This window comes from Rhinichthys klamathensis, unplaced genomic scaffold (genome assembly GCF_029890125.1).
Source record: "Rhinichthys klamathensis goyatoka isolate OS25496 unplaced genomic scaffold, OSU_Roscu_1.1 h1tg000011l_1, whole genome shotgun sequence".
Classification (NCBI taxonomy): domain Eukaryota; kingdom Metazoa; phylum Chordata; class Actinopteri; order Cypriniformes; family Leuciscidae; genus Rhinichthys; species Rhinichthys klamathensis.
In genome coordinates, this window is record NW_026606564.1 from 21,360,012 (window position 1) to 21,380,461 (window position 20,450).

The 20,450-nt window shown below is 37.1% G+C and overlaps 2 protein-coding genes across 2 annotated transcripts in view; one reads left to right on the forward strand and one right to left on the reverse strand.

The window, feature by feature from the left end:
• tubb2 (tubulin, beta 2A class IIa) overlaps positions 1 to 20,450 on the forward strand; it is a 278,308-nt gene that overhangs the window by 81,595 nt on the left and 176,263 nt on the right. The gene's annotated exons all lie outside the window — the stretch shown is intronic.
• Positions 3,093 to 15,594, reverse strand: bcl10 (BCL10 immune signaling adaptor). The gene is made up of 3 exons (XM_056266513.1): positions 15,307 to 15,594; positions 12,652 to 12,940; positions 3,093 to 3,493 (listed from the first exon to the last, which is right to left on the reverse strand). The coding sequence occupies exons 1-3, from the start codon at positions 15,355 to 15,357 to the stop codon at positions 3,096 to 3,098; spliced, it is 738 nt and encodes a 245-aa protein (XP_056122488.1). The 5' UTR covers positions 15,358 to 15,594; the 3' UTR covers positions 3,093 to 3,095.

The window sequence follows — 20,450 nt, forward strand, 5'->3', positions numbered from 1 at the left end:
TATATTCAACTCATCAGTGACACACATTATGTAATTCAAACATAACACTGATGTTTCACAAGCATGGCTACCGGCAAAACACATTTTCAAAATCCCAAGCTGACAGTTTCTTAACATATTTAGTTGACAGTCCATTAAAAACTGGGTTGCACTTTATTTTACAGTATGTGCTTACATAAGAAAGTACTGGTAATATAAGGTTAAGGTTAGTTTTAGGGGTCAAGGGTTAGTACATAGTTATTACACATTTATTGTAATTACTATAATAAGTGCATAGTATGTGTGAGGAAAGTGCTACCGAAAACTGAGCGCTGATTCTTTTTTTTTTATATATAACTTTTAACACATTTTAGCATTATTGTCAAATAAGTGTAATAAAACTTTGTGTGATGTTTATACAAGTTAATCTGTCCGTTAGTATGAAATATGATATTTCTATAATGTCCTCGAAGGAGTAAAGTAATTTAATATGTGTATTGTGATTAATATACAGTCAGTTCCAATTCATTTCAAATTTGAAATCCACATTTTATATTTTCATGAAATCAATTTTTTTTGTGAATGAATGTAAATTTTATTATGAAAATGTATTTTCCTGACAGTGTAAAAAAAAAAAATCCCTTTCTACTTGTTTTTACAATTTGGATGTACAATACTTCAAGCACATCAAGACATCTATTCTGCTTTCCTCCATGTTCATCGTTCTTTAGTGTGTGATGTTGGTGTCTGAGAGAGAAAAAGCTCCAGTTCTTCTCTATATCAGTGTTTCTGAACTCATTGTAGTCTTGAGTTTCTTCCGGGAACGAACACGTCACAATATTCCTCATTATAATAATTAATGCGCAGAATAAAGGGGCGGGGCCTGGTTGAGTTAGTCAGTAGTGTGTTAAACTGGCGGTTATGGAAAGGGGCGGGACATTTCCCGAACACACTCGAAGCGCTCGACCAATCACAACACACTGCTCCAGCCGACCAATCAGAGCACAGTGTGCTTTTCAGAAGGAGGGGCTTCATAGAGACAGGAAGTAAACAGAGCGTTACTGACAGACTGGGAAGAGAGGAGCCGCAACAATGGAGAATATGAGGAGAATAATCAACATTCAAGCAGGAAAACCTGTTCTAGTAGCCTGGTTAAAACCAGACCATTCTCAGGTGTAACTGAGTTATGGTCTGGCAAAACGCTTCTGATTGGTGCCGCGATTTCGGCGGATTGGAAATGGGCTTGAGTGAGCTCTTCGCCAGACTAACTTTCAGAGCAAATCTACATTTGCCGGAAGTTGTCTGGGTTTTCCCAGGCTACTGTTCTAGTAGAGCCTGGAAACAACAAGACTTTGAAAAGGAAAAAGGAATAATAGATCTTCTTAATTATGATCATCATGAAATCATTTACTCTAGTGTTTGTGAGCCGCTCTCTGACAGTCTGTGCACACATTCAAGGTACAACTACACAAAACACAGGGCTCTCAAAGTCTAAAACATAAAGGAATAAATTATAGCATAGTATCCAAACGGCTCGTCTTCATCCAGTGGAAGTGAATGGTGACCACAGCTGACTTTCAGTGGTTACTCACACAAAGCTATCACATGGCTTGAGAGGAAATGTGACAGTGCAGTTGTTGTGTGTTGGGTGATACCGCGAGTGTTCAGGAGATGGCAGTGGCGCATTGTATTCGTGTGTGTGTAGCACTGTTAAAAGAGGTGAGCAGTCATATGGACTTGCTTGGTATTATTATGACAGTCCCAGGTCTACATCCACTTCCATTGTCTATAAGAGGGCAGAAAACTTCTCTTCTGGTGTTCCAGAAAATGAAGAAAGTCGTACAAGTTTGGAATGATTTATGTTCCTGTTGAGAAGACTAAATTAACAGCATGCTCAAACTCAAGCAATAACCAGCTATTTCAAGGGTCCTCAATCATTCACTGTAAACACAACCCTACAGAATCGATCAAACCGGTCATTTGCACTCATTTTGTTTTAAGTAGACTTTATCCCATGTGATGAGTAAAGTACATTCATCAGCTATAACACACAGAAAATAATGAGGTAATGTCCACCTAACGTTTGCCAATACATTACAGAACAACAACGAGTGAACAATGAGAAATACGAACTCCTGTTTATTGTTGTGCATTATCTTCTGTAGGTGTCTAATGAACATGTAAGAAGTTACTCATCACTGATTTTACTACAGATATTGCTCATTTAGTGGAGCAACTTACACTATAAACTTTACTCATAGCCACAACCTCCCCACACGCTTTACTTCTGGCAACACTTCAGTATAAACTCTGTTAAATGTCAAACACCTTATTTCAACATTTACTCACCTGATCCAAAGCAAAGCATGCTGGGAGCTTAAAATCGACTGCTCAGTTTTAGTTAATGCAGGGGAAAAGATTAGTTTGGTAGACCCAACACAAAAACAAACAAGTAAACTTCAGGACACAGTTTTGAACTATTTCCCCACCCGTGTTTTATTTGAAGTTTCCAGCCGGCACCAGCATTTTTGATTATATTCACAAAAACTTTCATGGCCGCCTGGATATTTTCTTGCACTCATTTGTAAACAGTCAATATGTTAGGGATAACCACGGCTAGCTGTGCATTAAACGACTGGGACTAACAGTTGCCTTCGCCGAGGGCAGTACTCGATGGAGTAGATCGAGTTCATCAACACTTCCAAAGCTTCAACATCACATCCAGTAACACTAGGCAGTTTTGATATATATATGCTGTTTAATGTTTGATGATCACGTTAGCTTACACGTGTGTAAACAACTTCTATCCACTCCTCCTGGTTTACACAGATCTTCTTCTTCACTTGTTTTGGGATCTGGAGATGCTGTAATAACAGCGCCCCCTACTGTATAACAGAATTGGGATTTCGGGGAAAACTCGTCAATGGCGGGGAAAGAGTTAAGCAGGAAAAATACAGCAATTGTGTTGCTTTAACTCATTTTATTTAGGCAAATTTAACAAGCAGCAACACTTTTTTTTGTAAAAGTGTGACTATGCTTCGATTGGTGAAAGACGTTTGAAGGACATAATAGACTATTGGTTTGTAAAATGTCAGAGAGGGAATACAAAGGTTACGCTACGACATGTGCGGAGACAGAGAGCGCGAGCGCAGCGGCTGGAAGTTGGCGTCTCCGCTACTCCCAGCGCTCCCACAGACCACGGCGTCGGCGTCCTCCGTCTCCAGCTCCTCGGGAACAGCCGGAGCTCCCGGGTCTCCGGGTTTGGGCAGGCTGGACGAGCTGGTGGAAGACACGTTCATGCTCCCGCTGCCTCCACACACCGACACAGCCTCGTTCCCTCGACCCGATCCGTAGCGCAGGTTGAAGGATCCCGTAGCCACCGAGGCGGATGTGCTCGCCTCTCCTTCAGGATGATAACATATAGTGGAGTACTTGTCATAGTCCAAGTCCATTTTGGAGAAGTCATTGCTTGCACTTTTTGTGCATGAATAAGCTGAGTTGGCTGAGGACCCCGCTGCAAAACATGAACATATGGGGTTAATATCGTCATGTCTGGAGGCCTTACATGATAAACAAAAATACATTGATTTTAAGAAAACCAAGAAACTTGTTGCAAAGACTTAATAACATACTCCCATCAAACTATCAGTTATGGATATTACTTGTGAATTAAAGGCAACTTCTTTTATTAACCACAGTCTCCAGATGTTGAAAGCTTTGGACGACTGCTGCACACCTTTAAAAGAGGTCATGAAATGTACAATTAAAAGGTCCACTTAAAATGAAAGCAACATTTGTACAACAAAAACATCCTAATTTAGAAGTAATAAGCTATTTTCTATCCTGTTTTTGACCCTCTCTTTCAAACACTTGTTTTGATGGGCGTAGTGACACATGATTTTCAATGTCACTGGCGTATATACACATGTGGAACTCTTTTGAAAACTTCCCATGTTGAAAAATGGTAACCAGTGAAATTCAGCTATTCATCAGAAAAAAACGAACCTACACATCAAATACCGATGATACTCCAGTCAAATACAGCGTGGATATTAATCCTCTTTATTTATATTTATTCCTTGTTTTTGTGAGGTAGTACAGTATTTTATTTCATAAAAGGTGTTTATCTCGTTATGTATTTAAAAAAATTTGCCAACTCTGAAAAATGTATGTGTATTACATATGCTTTATAAGTCTTGGTTGTGGCAAATAAAGTTTAACCCTTGTGCGTCCTTATAGACATTTTTGTCTTTTTCAGTTTAATTTTTTTAAATAATTTTGCCTTATTGCCAACTGCATACATTTTGGCACAGGTGTGTATTTTTATTAGAATTTTTATATTTCACCCTAATTTCCTTTAATAAATCTATTTTGCACTAGGAACACAAAAAAGTTCCACTCAGGACCTTTTGGTCAAAAATGTCCCCATTGAAACCCATTAAAACTGCCATTTTTAATCCCAGGGCCATTTAACTACAAAATGATGATAATAATAATAATAATAATAACATTATTTTGTATAGCGCTTTTAGAAGTCAATTCTCAGAGCGCTTAACATAAAATAAGCATGACATACAAACTATTACAGTGCATGCACACAAACAATGTTATAAATCTAAAAAAAAACAATTTAAGATCAATAAACAAAACATAAGTTAAACAAAACCGTAAAATATATTACATGGAGAATCACAACAATCACGTTTCACCCAAAAGCTTCTTTAAAAAATAATAAGTTTTAAGGGATTCTAGTGTAATAACTATGTACTAACCCTTGACCCCTAAAACTAACCTTAATTAAGGGAATTTCAGAGATGGAGCACTTCTAATTTGTGAGGGCAGTGAATTCCAGTCCTTTGGAAAGTCACGGAGGGGGCCCTTGTTCCCATGAGAGAACAGGGCATTCGCATCCTCAACTATCTCGACGACTGGCTCATACTAGCACACTCTCGAGATCAGTTATGTGAACACAGGCACCTCAGCCAGTTGGGTCTTCAGGTCAACTGGGAAAAGAGCACCGTGCAAAGGATCTCTTTTCTCGGTATGGAGTTGGATTCGGTTGCACAGACGGTCGGTGCTGAACTGCTTGAACACGCTCAAAAACAGGACGGCGGTCCAACTGACATTTTTTCAGAGGGTCCAGGGGCATATGGCAGCGCAGAGCCGGTCTCCTAAATGGGTAGAAGCACTGAAAGGCCCGGCTCTGTCACCCTAATGTGCACCCTTATTACTCCAGTGTGAAAAACCTGTTGAGTCCTCCAACACCCTCGGCCCAGATATGGCGGAGCGACCGGCGCCAGGCCTTTATCCGTTGAATTCTTGAGAACCGGGTCTAGGTTGGGCCCCATTTGTGTGACCCTGCGGGGATCCCATATGGCTATTCTTTCACGGCTGCTCCTAAACGGAAGTCCGTGTCTTTCCCTTGGGCTAAGTCACGCAGTATTCATATGCAGTACAACCTTCGGGTTAGTCCATATGTATATCTCTACATAACACCTTTGGGGAAGAATGTGGGTTCCGCAGCGTTCTCAGAAAAGGCACACTTTCCCAGTGTTATCCAATAATCTCACTGTATGGGTTATCACGGAACAACAGTGACAGATATACTCCGTGTAAGCCCTCTCCTATCGTCTTTCCAGGCAAGAAGGGGCAAGAGGCTTGCACAGGGCGCTGGATTGGGTCAGCAGCTGTGGCCCTTTGGTAGGGGTTCCTATTCGTCTGTCTCGACATGGCGTCGACTGACCGACTGAAGAGGAACGTCTCGGTTACGTTCCTGAAGGGAACGAGGGTTGCCACCTCCGCTGGGAAAAACCTCCTCAGCAAAAAACGAAAGTGCAATCGCACCTCCTGCTCATCATATACCCGCGCTGCGTGGCAGAGCAGCTGATGCAAATGATTGCACGCCACTGTGCATTGGCTCGTTTAGTTTCACTCGAAGTAGATTGGCCTCTCTAGCGAGATTCCTATTCGTCGGTCTCGACGTGGCGTCTCCGTTCCCTCCTTCAGGGAACGAGGGTTACCACACGTAACCGAGACGTTTTCTGCTTATGCATATTATAGAACCGATTGGATGTATTGGATGTCAGGGTGTGGTTTGTATGCCTGTAATAAAAATAACTGAGCATGTGTTTGTGTGCTTGTAATATTTGAGAGAGGAAAACTACTGTACTGCAAAATCATTTTCATAAACTTAAACCTCAATAGTTTATTACTTTAATATGAAGCTAAGTCTCAACTTTTTTTTAGTGCAATTTTATTACGGAATTCAAACAATAAATGTTGTTTTGTGTCTCTTTAATGTGACGAATTGCTGCTCAGTTGAACCGATCATGTCCTCCTCTTTACTACTACAGCAGCAAAACATCAATGAACATAAACTGAATGATAAAACTGAAATGAATCATGTCTCATGCAATCGCTCAATCAGTGTTTCAACAGAGGAAAGACATCAATAAAACAGCTTACAGGCTCTACAATGTCCCTTAACCTTAAATTTACCTCAAGAAAGCTATTCAATGACCATAAACACATTAGTTAACTAGACAAATAACTCTAGAGAAGAGCATTTTGCTAAATATATGCACTGTATTACATATATTTCATTATATTTGTAATTAATCTGTTAGTGATGTCTTTATTATCTGATGTATGTTAGAATAAATCTGTCAGCAAAACAAGTTATTACAGTTTATCGTCATTTAAATGTTTATATTTCACCAAAAAACTGGAGTGCAAACATTTGTACAACTCTTCTTCAATCAATTTGTACAATTAATTGATTATTTATTTATGTTATGTTTTCGGCCAAGCGCATCCAGAATTGGTTTTGGCCCAGAATTTGCATTTTGTTGCATCCCTAATTCCTGTTCCTGGAAATCTTGAATCAGAATAACCCTCTTCTCTGATGACGTGGGCGGGGCTATAACCTGTCACTCACATGAGATCCACCAATAGCAAACCACAACCATGCAATCAATTCCCCACAGATAAAATCAAGCCCCGCCCTATATTTGTTCTTGTTCCAGAAGCGCTTCACTCAGATATACAGCACAATAGAGAAGAGAAGACGAGCGCAACTTCTGTTTCATGCCGACTATAAAAACCCTTTGCATGTGAAATGAGAAACAATGAGTGACCGTCTCCAGCTCTGCTCACAGCCTCACACACATGCTTTTACTGTTGTCTAATACAATTTTTACCTTCATATGGTAAAATACTACCTGGCTTTATAATTTTTTTACACTGTTGTCTACATTCTTAATCTTGTGAACTCAACTACTATAACAATCTATTCTATGATGAGATCTGAAGACGTAAATGTTACATTAAGAACAAATACACCCAACTGTTAAAGCTATAATACAACAACCATCTTTTTAAGCTAAGATTTAAATCTAAACTAATTATGCTGCAAAAATAACCATTAACCCTATAAAGCCTACTCTAAGGCCTCTAAATGATCAACATGATCAAAACGGCTGATTAACGTGTCTCAGTCAATCTCCTCCAGTCCTTCCGTTCACTGTTTTATCCAGTAAACGTCTTTAATACCGTAACTTTGATATTGTTAGTTATATTTCAGCTGGACTGAAGCAGCTTCGGTTTACTTGATTATCCAGACATAATTTTATAGAAAAATCATGAGTCTCAAATATGATCATCAGGCTTTATCAAGGTTTATTCGTTCATCTCTCAATTATCCTTGTATTGCAATACATTACGTTTTCAGAGCTTTGATCATAAAACTAAGCATTTAAATATCATCTTACTATGACATATTATTGGCAGATATAGAATCACGACTGATATTTATATGCATTTCATGTAAGTATCAGCATCTGCACCAAATGGCATATGTTTGCTCAGTTTGTGCCTCTGAATAAATCTGAGGTGTTTTTCCCTCAAGTTTGAGCTTCATATTCTCACTATATCATACTATATGAGTCATAAAAAGACAAAAACTCAAAATGTAAACCGTTCACCACTGCCACTTCATCCCTATGGCCAAAAACAAAAAAGGCTGAAAGTGTTTTTTGAGTCACTGTTTTCATCAGCATCCGCTCATCTTTTAATAATGTTTAACTTGCAAACATAATTAACTAATTTCAAATGCAGCAGATGGATCTTGTTAATAATACATATCATATATCATACTCCGCTTCAGTGAAGTATGGACGCCAGCTCACGCTCCCAGTGTGAATGCCGTTAACTATTAATATGGAGGGAACGTTTGGCCCGATTTCCATACGCTTTGGTCGATCCAATCACAAGTGGACAGTGATAAACACACATGTGCATGGGGTCCAAAACATTTTGAGCTTGCCCTTAAAAATGTTTGACATATAAAAGGTAATTGTTCTATAAAAAATAAGTTTCAGACCTTAAAAACTCAATAGCATTTGCTCAAACCAAGCCAAAATTACACATTTTCTCCTTTCACCACAAAAGGTTTGTTTGCATGCACTAACTTGTATCAGTCGGAACGAATCCAGTCTGATTGGGTATTCTGAACGTTATCGATACAGTATATTAACCCTAAACGTTGCAGTCCGATTGACGTGTTCATGTCCACGTGTTGTTCAGGACAAACTTCAGTCGTGGAGCCGCAGAAAGTCATGCCAGTGTAACTGTTGTTTTTGCAAATCTAAAATCAAAGCTGACTTTTATATATGCATGTTTGCATGACGTAAAACGTTTGAGGAAAAAACTTTGTGACTAGAAAAGTTATGAGGTGTGAGTGAATGAGTACAACAGAAATTGGATGCGCATCAGTGATTAATAAACCCGAGACGCTGCTGGTAGGATGCCAGTTTGAAGCTCAGTTAACTTATAATGCCATCTTGTGTGTTATTTGTAATGTTTACATGTTTTGAGACATTTTTACTTTGAGAATGATAAGGCTGCATTAGAGTGCATACGATTCATATATGACTTTTAAAAGTCTGTTGAAAATGTGTATATTGTGGTAATGCATAGGGTGTCAAATGCTTGATTGTAATTAGGAATTGTATTCTTCTTTAAAGGTTATCAACCTAATTTGAGCTTGAACTTTTCTACTGAAGGAATGAGTGTTTCAAGACTAATCTAACTGCAAACTAAGTTCATCGGTTCCAATCTACTGTGATATGAATCACAGACTGCAAATCAAGATTGTAACAACTTTATTGAAGAGAAAGCAAAAGCTATTTTTGAGATGATTCCTGTGTGTGTGGTTGACTAAGCCCTTTTTCAAGTTAGAGGAAGAACTGAAGTGTGAAATCCAAGAAGTAACTTGACAACGTATGTAAAAATACGCATCGTGGCACTGCACATATGCACAGAGTATCCTATCCACACCTTCCAGTCCAATCCAAATTTCATTCAGATGGATCGAATGGGATCGAATGGGATCATGTTTATATGAAGGCTTTTCAATGCATCAGAGTTTATAATGCATCAGAGTTTATAATGCATCTGAGTTTATAATGCATCAGAGTTTATAATGCATCTGAGTTTATAATGCATCTGAGTTTATAATGCATCTGAGTTTATAATGCATCAGAGTTTATAATGCATCAGAGTTTATAATGCATCAGAGTTTATAATGCATCTGAGTTTATAATGCATCAGAGTTTATAATGCATCTGAGTTTATAATGCATCAGAGTTTATAATGCATCTGAGTTTATAATGCATCTGAGTTTATAATGCATCAGAGTTTATAATGCATCTGAGTTTATAATGCATCAGAGTTTATAATGCATCAGAGTTTATAATGCATCAGAGTTTATAATGCATCTGAGTTTATAATGCATCAGAGTTTATAATGCATCAGAGTTTATAATGCATCTGAGTTTATAATGCATCTGAGTTTATAATGCATCAGAGTTTATAATGCATCTGAGTTTATAATGCATCAGAGTTTATAATGCATCTGAGTTTATAATGCATCAGAGTTTATAATGCATCTGAGTTTATAATGCATCAGAGTTTATAATGCATCTGAGTTTATAATGCATCTGAGTTTATAATGCATCTGAGTTTATAATGCATCAGAGTTTATAATGCATCTGAGTTTATAATGCATCAGAGTTTATAATGCATCTGAGTTTATAATGCATCTGAGTTTATAATGCATCTGAGTTTATAATGCATCAGAGTTTATAATGCATCAGAGTTTATAATGCATCTGAGTTTATAATGCATCTGAGTTTATAATGCATCAGAGTTTATAATGCATCTGAGTTTATAATGCATCAGAGTTTATAATGCATCTGAGTTTATAATGCATCAGAGTTTATAATGCATCTGAGTTTATAATGCATCAGAGTTTATAATGCATCTGAGTTTATAATGCATCAGAGTTTATAATGCATCTGAGTTTATAATGCATCAGAGTTTATAATGCATCTGAGTTTATAATGCATCAGAGTTTATAATGCATCTGAGTTTATAATGCATCAGAGTTTATAATGCATCTGAGTTTATAATGCATCAGAGTTTATAATGCATCTGAGTTTATAATGCATCAGAGTTTATAATGCATCTGAGTTTATAATGCATCAGAGTTTATAATGCATCTGAGTTTATAATGCATCAGAGTTTATAATGCATCTGAGTTTATAATGCATCAGAGTTTATAATGCATCTGAGTTTATAATGCATCTGAGTTTATAATGCATCTGAGTTTATAATGCATCAGAGTTTATAATGCATCAGAGTTTATAATGCATCTGAGTTTATAATGCATCAGAGTTTATAATGCATCTGAGTTTATAATGCATCAGAGTTTATAATGCATCTGAGTTTATAATGCATCAGAGTTTATAATGCATCTGAGTTTATAATGCATCAGAGTTTATAATGCATCTGAGTTTATAATGCATCTGAGTTTATAATGCATCTGAGTTTATAATGCATCAGAGTTTATAATGCATCTGAGTTTATAATGCATCAGAGTTTATAATGCATCTGAGTTTATAATGCATCAGAGTTTATAATGCATCTGAGTTTATAATGCATCAGAGTTTATAATGCATCTGAGTTTATAATGCATCAGAGTTTATAATGCATCTGAGTTTATAATGCATCTGAGTTTATAATGCATCTGAGTTTATAATGCATCAGAGTTTATAATGCATCTGAGTTTATAATGCATCTGAGTTTATAATGCATCAGAGTTTATAATGCATCTGAGTTTATAATGCATCTGAGTTTATAATGCATCTGAGTTTATAATGCATCTGAGTTTATAATGCATCTGAGTTTATAATGCATCAGAGTTTATAATGCATCTGAGTTTATAATGCATCTGAGTTTATAATGCATCAGAGTTTATAATGCATCTGAGTTTATAATGCATCTGAGTTTATAATGCATCAGAGTTTATAATGCATCTGAGTTTATAATGCATCAGAGTTTATAATTTGGTGCGTAGTTCTAGACAGTGTGTTCGTGTCTCTGCACAAGTGGATGATTTATTTCTATCAATAATGTTAGCCGTATCAGTGGGCGTTTACTGACAAGTCTTAAAGGTAATCCTTGCAGAGGATCAGAATGAGGGTTGACAATTATTTTGCTGCAAATATATGAGTGTTCTTGGTGCAAACAATAACTTTACTAAGTTTTTTAGTGATAAAGGCATGTCACGCCTGACAACATGTGGTCAAAATAACCTAAACTGATCCGAACACCAGTGTAAACGGCCTCTGAGGTTGGAAAGTGGTGCACTTTCATCTAATAGAAAATAAGGAAACATTTTTATATTGTCGCTGTCGGGCAGAAACCTCATATGTACAAAACTGCTACTTTTCAACGAATAAAATTATGGATTTATATATGGTCAGACACTTATATGTGTATTATTACCTACAATATTATTAAGATTTTACCGAAATCACACTCCAATGGAGTCGCAACGTTTTTGAACATCATTAGTACAGCAGTAAGTGCATCGCATTAACATTACAGGTCATTAAGTTATCTGTAGCTACAGTATGAGGACGCTTCATTTTACCTGTCATTTGGTTCTTCTTCACACAGGGTATTTAAGACAGTATTGGCTGTGACTCGACGACAAATCACAGACTAAGACACTTTTCTCTGCTCCTCAAATACATAAGAAATTAGCCTTGATATATATTGGCCTGGTTTCACAAACAGGGCTTAGATTAAGCCAGGATTAGGCCTTGGTTCATTTAGGACAGCTTTTATAAACCTGCCTTAAAAACATTACTGGTGTGCATCTTGAGACAAATCAATGGCACTGACATATTTTAAGAGATGCCAGTGCAAGTTGCTTTAAGTTAAAACAGCTTAAACCGGGGGAGAGAGTTTTCTACAGTAAATAACACGTTGTATTTATTCAAACAGCCAGTTCTTTATTCACCCTCGCATTGCAAACAAGCAGAGGCGCTCCGGACTGCATGCAGCCCTACATTCACTATAGAGGGGGCGGAGTTAAGAGCTTTGACTGACAGTTGGAGGAGCCAATGGAGTTACAGGGTTTAGTCACAACCTCTTTTTAATACTTTTTATTGGTTAGATATTTGCAAAACCCACAGGCAGACGTAAAGGGTGACCAATGATTAATGAAAAATAAATACAAATGACAAAATATGAAGATACAGGGTTTCCACTCGACAGCAACATTTGATTTCATGATAGAACCCCTTTAAATAATGTTCTTTCTTACCTTTTAAAGCTTCCAGCCGCTCGTTTTTCACGCGCTGCACCTCATCTGTGATCTTCGCGATGATGAAGTTGAGAGTTCGGCCCCACTTGATAGACTCGATCAGCACGTCTAGGCCGCGTGGGTTTTCTGCCAGGATGTCCAGCAGTTTGCTAGTGCGTTTCCCTCGGGTGGTCCGGCAGCTGATCTCCTCCGTGTCTTCTCGGGTCAGGATCTTCTTGGAGCGCAGGTAATCAAAGTGCCGCTCAGCAATGATCTTATCCACCAGGTATGGTCGTAACCGGTCTATGGCCTACCATGAAAAACAACAGAAGTGAAATACTTACAGCAGGCTGACATTTACAATCATTCATTCTCATCTGTGTTTAGTGTGTGATGTTGCTGTTTAAACATGAGAAATCTCCAGTTCTTCTCTATATCAGTGTCAGTGTTTCTGAACTCATTGTAGTCTCGAGTTTCTTCCGGGAACGAACACGTCACAATATTCCTCATTATAATAATTCATACGCAGAATAAAGGGGCGGGGCCTGGCTGAGTTAGTTAGTAGTGTGTTAAACTGGCGGTTATGGAAAGGGGCGGGACTTTCCCAAACACACTCGAAGCACTCGACCAATCACAGCACACTTAACCATTGGTCAAAGAAATGAAATCATGATATTTTAAAATAGTATGTTCTATAAAGCAGTGTGTTTTAATTAGTGTGACATCTAAAACATTCTGGTATCCTGAGGACAGGAGTTGAAAAGCACTATCCCTGCTTCTGAATATGCCAATACTATATTATAGTAAGTGAAAAATATGTAAACCAAGAGGTATGTCCAAAATCTAGGGCTGGTCCAAATAACATTTTTTTGAGCTTCGAAGCTTCGGTAGAAATCAACACCGAATATGTGTACTATATGTACGAATGCTAACACCGAGTGCAGTGTTGCATTTGGTGCAATATGAACACGCGACACGTTCAGAACTAAAGGGCTGGTATAATGCCCTTTTCACAAGATGTAAAATAAGTCTCTGATGTCCCCAGAGTGTGTATGTGAAGTTTTAGCTCAAATACCCCACAGATATTTTTATATAGCATGTTAAAATGGTCACTTTTTGAGGGTTAACAAAAATGCAGTTTTTGTGTCTGTCCCTTTAAATGCAAATGAGCTGCTGCTCCCACAGAGGGCGGAGCTTCAAAAGCTTCTGTGTGTGTGTGTGTGTGTGTGTGTGTGTTAGCAGCTCAGATTACCTCACACAGACACACACACACAAAATCTCAAAAACATTTAGCCTTTTATGTTCAAAGCTGAGTCAGACAAAGATGTAGAGACTCAAGAAGAAGTGACAACATGTAGAAGCAACAGGACATCTCTGAATGGTTAGTTGATGAATTTAAGTTTCTGATGCTATCTTCTAGTCCTTGATTAGCATATTCTGTCATGATAATCTATAAATCGTGTTCCCAAGGGTGGGGTTTATGTAAATTTTAGGGTTTGTGATGTCACTAACCCGGGAGGAAGCTCGTGTAGTTCCTATCTCTCTCTAATATTGTGCCCTTCTTTCTGGGTCAACATATGTGGACACATCAAAAAGTCTATAACAAAATTATGAGTTGTCATGGTTTGAGCTTGAACATGACAACCACAAATCGTTGAGGTTTTTTGCTCAAAATGGCCCCCGCTCCTCGTATAGTGATGGAGAGTAGACCATGGCAGCAGTGAAATAAGCACATTGCATATAGGCCTACTTAAAATAATCTTTTCCATCTTAATTTTATGTGATGGGGTTGAGTTGTTAAGCTTGACAGTGCCCTCCCTGACTAAAATACACCTCAAAAATATGAATAAAAAGTATGATACTAGTTTCATCTTCTGCAGCACTGTTAGAGACCTGAATGATGTCATTTCCGGGAAATGATGTCACGTATGGGTCGAGTTTACATTATTATAGCGTGTTATATTCAGACTGAGGGACATAACTTTATATATCTTGCTTTTTTTTTTTGGAAAAAAAAAATCACAAGAAAGTAACACAAATAAAATAGTAACAATATTGCCAAAAAAATTAATTATAGACACTGTGCACATTTTGTTAAATTTTCCATAGTAAAAATTCAGCCTCAGGGACATGACAAAATGACTGATGTAAGATATAAATAAGGCATAATTTTATGATTAAAAAAATATATATTTAAATGAAATTTGTATTCATTATAATCATGTTGGTGAACCACAGCCTACTTTAAAAAGTCTGGGGGACTGAAATATTACCAAATCACAGGAATACATGTTTACTCAGACACTATGATTAGATTTCTCACAACTAGGCTAATTAAACGAAGCAGGAGAGATACTCATAGAAATAAAGGTTAACCTTTGTTTTTGAATCATTAGTGAGTTAGACTTTAAACATGTCTAATATAATGTTTATCGCGTAGGCCAATATAATTAAGCCTAGAAAGTTCAAGTGTGCACTTTATATGGTTACTGTTTACAGCTCATTGCAGCAACTCAATGAAAATACTCAAATAAATATATTTCGATCGGGTTTATGACCAACCGCCTCACACCGCTTTCACTTCCACTTTATCGGACACAAAATCTGCCAAACTCGCAAACATGATCACAGACTATCTGTTTAACGCACACTTTCACACACAGGATAGCTACTCACTTCCTTCTTTATATCGGCCATTTCGTCCTCCGTCAGGTGAGTAACCTCCATCCTCCCTGTTATCTGCGTTCTCCTCTTCTGGGTTCTCTACCAGTTCCGCTGAGAGAATATGACCACGTATTTCCACGTCAAAGACGGGAAAACAATGAAAGGACTATTTATATGATAGACTTTTACAAGCATGCGCTGGCGAGGCACGAACTCGGTACTTCTGTTGTGACTGAACTATCTGATAGTTCTCTAAAGTTAAGGGGAACTACCGGGATCTCCAACTTCCTTATTTGACGCATAGAGGCGCACTACGTCACAATCCATGCCCTGATATTTGCTCAATGTGTAATATCTGCATTAATTGTGCTGTTGGTGCACGTCATCATCTGCCACATGGGGAAAATCACTGCGGATCATTTCTCGGAATGCTTCTGTTCCTTCATTTTATAGGATTCTCAATTTGTTTGTTTATACTGGCAAGGTTACACTTTATTTTGGTAACACTTTATTTACTATTTACTTATTGTTCGTTACACATGTAGCTACTAATGTAATAACTAGAAATTATACAAGCAACTAAACCAAAGTTAGTAAGTACATGTAGTTAATTGTTATACTCAGTACTTAAATGTATGATTACACTGTAACAGGAACACCTTAAAATAAAGTGTAACCCTTTATTTTTAAGGTGTTGTTGTTGTTACAGTGTAATTATTCAATTAAGTAGTAGCCTGGTATTGAGTAGGCTAATGTTAATTAACAACATGTACTATAGGGTTAGGGTTGTGGTTTGGTTTAGGATTAGTTGCTTGTAATTATGCATAATTTATAGTTATTACATGTTGAATTGAATTTGAATTTTTATTTCGAGCAATAGAGTGACATATAACAAAGGCAATAAGAATCATTTTATTTTTAACAACATAAATCAATCAATCGCTCGAAACGGAGTGAGAAGAAGTCTGACTTATTTAGACTAACCCCGGTCTGTTACAGTTAAAGGAAGAAAAACAAAGGTAGCTGCTTCCTTAATTGTTCCTTTTTTCCTTAAAAAAACACGGCATATCTTAAATACACACCATATATTACCACAGGTAACAATTATAGTGATACCAGCGATGGTAATCCGAATACCAAGGTAAGATAACACGGCCTATACATAAATACAACAATAGACGATTAAACCTGCCCTCCTGTGACAAGACTTTAAACTGGTGAATACTTTGACATTGTTTAAGTTCGAGCCCTAGACTATTCCTTGCTTTAAAATAAGAGTTGCTTTAAATGCTTTAAATAAGAGTTGTGTCGTGTTGAATTTGACAAGGTCCTGTATTTTTAATAACTTTGATTTGAGAAAAAGTGGATTTGTGTGTTCAAGATATTGTGTATGGTATGTTTAGCCCTTTTTATCAGGGAACAATACAGAGTGTATTGTAATCAAGGACATGTTTAGCTTTATTTATTATTGCAAGGCTTTTGGAGACTTTGGTTTTTATGTGTCTGATGTGAGTTTTCCAAGTTAGTTTATTATCTATTGTAACTCCTAAATTTTTTATTTCAGAGACATTTTCAATTTGTATCCCATCTATCTCAATCATCTTTTCCGTATTTTTTACCAAATAATATGGCTTTAGTTTTATTAAAGTTTAAAGATAATTTATTGCTCCATCCATTTTGTTATATTCCTTAGTTCAGTATTTACAACATTAATAACCTTATCATAATTGTCATCACAATAGAAAATGTTGGTGTCATCTGCAAACAAAACACACTTAAGAAACATTAAATATATCATTGATGTACAAGTGGAATAATTTAGGGCCCAACATTGACCCCTGGGGGACACCGAAAGAAATGACAGGACAGTTATGAGGACTCACCCATCACAAGCTTTCTACCCAGGCGTATCCCATACCTTTAGTTTCTTGACTTGCATGATTGAGTGTCAAAGGCTTTTTTCAAATCAATAAATATTCCAATGGTTGTCCAGTGCATTTGATAATTCTTCTATTGCATCATTAAAGCCATAGATGTAGATCTTTTGCTTCCGAATCCATATTGACTTTCATTAATCAGTATATTTTCCAAGAAATTTTTTAAATCGAGAATAAAAAAAAAAAAAAATCTTGGATTTTTGAGAATTGAGGAAGTAATGAAATTGGTCTTTAATTGGTAAAATTACGTTTATTTCCGTTTTTAAACAGTGGAATAACTTTTGCAATTTTCATTTTCTTGGGAACACAGTCATTTAAAAATGACAGATTACAGATGTGCATTAGAGGTGTTTTAATATTATTTATAACTTTTTTTTAATAGTGCCATATTGATGGAATGACAGTCCATAGAATAATTATTTTTGGACAATATCCATTACTTCTTTCTCACCAACTGCTGAAAGAAAAAAGTGTTTAAGTTTTTATCCATCTTTTCAATATTGTGCTCTATTTGTTAATTGTCAGGGCCAATGTTTACAAAAAAATTATTAAAGCTGTCAACTACCCTATTTATGGTGCGATATTCACCATTTGATTCAACAAAATATTCTGAACATACACAAACACTATCCTGAAGTGTGTGGAAACAATGTGAATGCACTGAAATGTGTCTGTTCATAACAATTCAATTCAATTTAGTTCACATTTATTTGTACAGCGCTTTTCACAACACATATACTTACAACACATATAATCACAACACATATAATTTCAAAGCAGCTTTAGAGGAAATGCATGTGTCTACAATTTAGAGTGATCTGTTATCAGAGGTGACTGTGTCCAAGTTATGTTTTACAGAAAATATACATATACAAATCACGCCATTAGTTAACAATGCATTGATTTAAAAACACAATGTGCATCTATAGAGCACATACACGGTTTGTTTTGCACATCAATAATAATGGACTCATGTGCCACTGTACGACTCCTGTACATCAATGCAATCGTCTTTACCTTGATGACAACTCGCATCCATCAAAACTTTACTAGCGAGACGCTGGTTTGCTTTATCCAGCAGAGAAACGTGGTTTGCGTATCATCTGGTCAACTCACTGGATCATTGGACTGAAAACTTACCTGGAGTTTAACGACTTAAAATGATCTGATCGCAAACAGAGAAGTGAAATCTGTTTGCGAAATGTTAGAATAGAAATGTCCGCCTACCAGGGTTAAGGTGCTTGCATCATTATAGATGCTCAGTGTAGGATTGCACGATTAATCGCACGCGATTTGGCAAAGGCAGCGAGTATTTCTGAACACCAGAGGCCAAATATTCCCCGCAGAAGTACGATAACATCATTCCAGGAAATCCCTATGGGCATCATATCTGTAGCTGAATAAACAGAAGATTGAAACGCTTTAATTAAACATGACTAATAAACACACGAATGCCTTATTCTGTGTAAGAAGCACATAATCTCACAGAAGGATGAGCTCAACTGTCGTTATGAAGTGAGTTTGGAGTAAAAACATGTTATTAAATGTTGTCTTTTGTTGGACAAGAGCTTCATAAATGCTTCTCATGTTTGGAAAGATGTTTGACTGTTGTTGCTTTTTCAAATGCACGTTATAAGCGACTCAAACTCGCAGTGCTTTCAGATGGAGCCGTGTTTACAGAGCCGTACATCAATGACAATCTCTGCACATAAAAAATAATCGCAACCTTTGCGATTTCGTAATCGCGATAAGCCAAATCGGTTTAAATGCGATTTCATGTAAATTGTGATTTAATCGTGTAGCCCTAGTTCAGTGTGATAAACTCTTGACTTCTACAAGATCATCTAACTGCGTGACGCAATTAGGCGTGCTTCATTGTGTTAAATTATCATTAAACTCGTTAAGGATTTTGAATTAATCGCATGCGTTAACAATGACAGCCCTAATAAGATGATTGGTTCTTCTTTTACTTCCAAAAATTGAACATTTGACAATATATTACTGTAAAAATACACAAAATGTAAGGTTAGATCTATTACATTTATTACATTATAATTTTTTTCCTATATAGTATGGGAAGTTGCTGTTTACAAATTAACAGTTTTTTTTACTGTCGCAATTTTACAGTCTTTTACAGTTAAAATTACAATAATTTTTTACAGTATCGAGGGGCATTGTAATAATAGAATCTTTATCACTCCTGCAATTCAATATTTTTTTTTTTTTTTTTTTTTTTTTTTTTTTTTATAAAAAGGTCAAATGTGCTGATCGGAAGCAACCAAAGCACAGTCCACTTTTTGGTGCCTTCATAAACAATCGTTTCCTTAAATGGAATTGGCAAAATGGAGAAGCCATGTGTGAAAAACTAAGTACACAGTACAATGCCAAGGAGGAAAGATATCACCAATGATCTTAGAGAAGCAATTGTTACTACCGTCAATCTGAGAAGGGTTATACGGCCCTTTCCAAACAATTTGAAGTCCATCATTCTACAGTGAGGAAGATTATTCACAAGTGGAAAACATTTAAGGCAGTTTTCAATCTTCCCAGGAGTGGACGACGTTCCAGCAAATTCACCACAAGGTTTAATCACAAAACACCCAAGAGCTACATCCCAGACTCTACAGGCCTGTTACATGTTAAAGTTCATGGCAGTAGAAAAAGATGGGACAAGTATGGCATGTTTGGAAGGGTTGCCCGGAGAAAGGTTCTTCTCAAGAACATGGCAGCACGGCTTAGGTTTGCAAAGTTGCATCTGAACAAACCTCAAGACTTCTGGAACAATATTGACTTCTGGACAGATGAGACCAAAGTGGAGATGTTTGGCCATAATGCACAGAAAACCGAACACAGCATTTCAGCACAAACACCACATACCAACAGTTAAGATGATGATTTGGGCTTGTTTTGTAGCCACAGGACCTGGGCAACTTCAGTCATTGAGTCGACTATGAACTCCTCTGTGTACCAAAGCATTCTAGAGTCAAATGTGAGGCCGTCTTTCTGACAGCTAAAGCTTGGCTGAAACTTGGTCATGCAACAGGACAAGGATCCCAAGCACACCAGCGAATCTACACCAGACTAGCTGACAAAGTCCAGACCTCAACCCGACTGAGATGCTGCGGCGGGACCTTAAGAGAGCTGTGCATAAACAAACGCCCGCAATAAATCGTGTGATCGGCCCTCGTCTTCTCTTCCTGATACTCAATCATCGCGCTC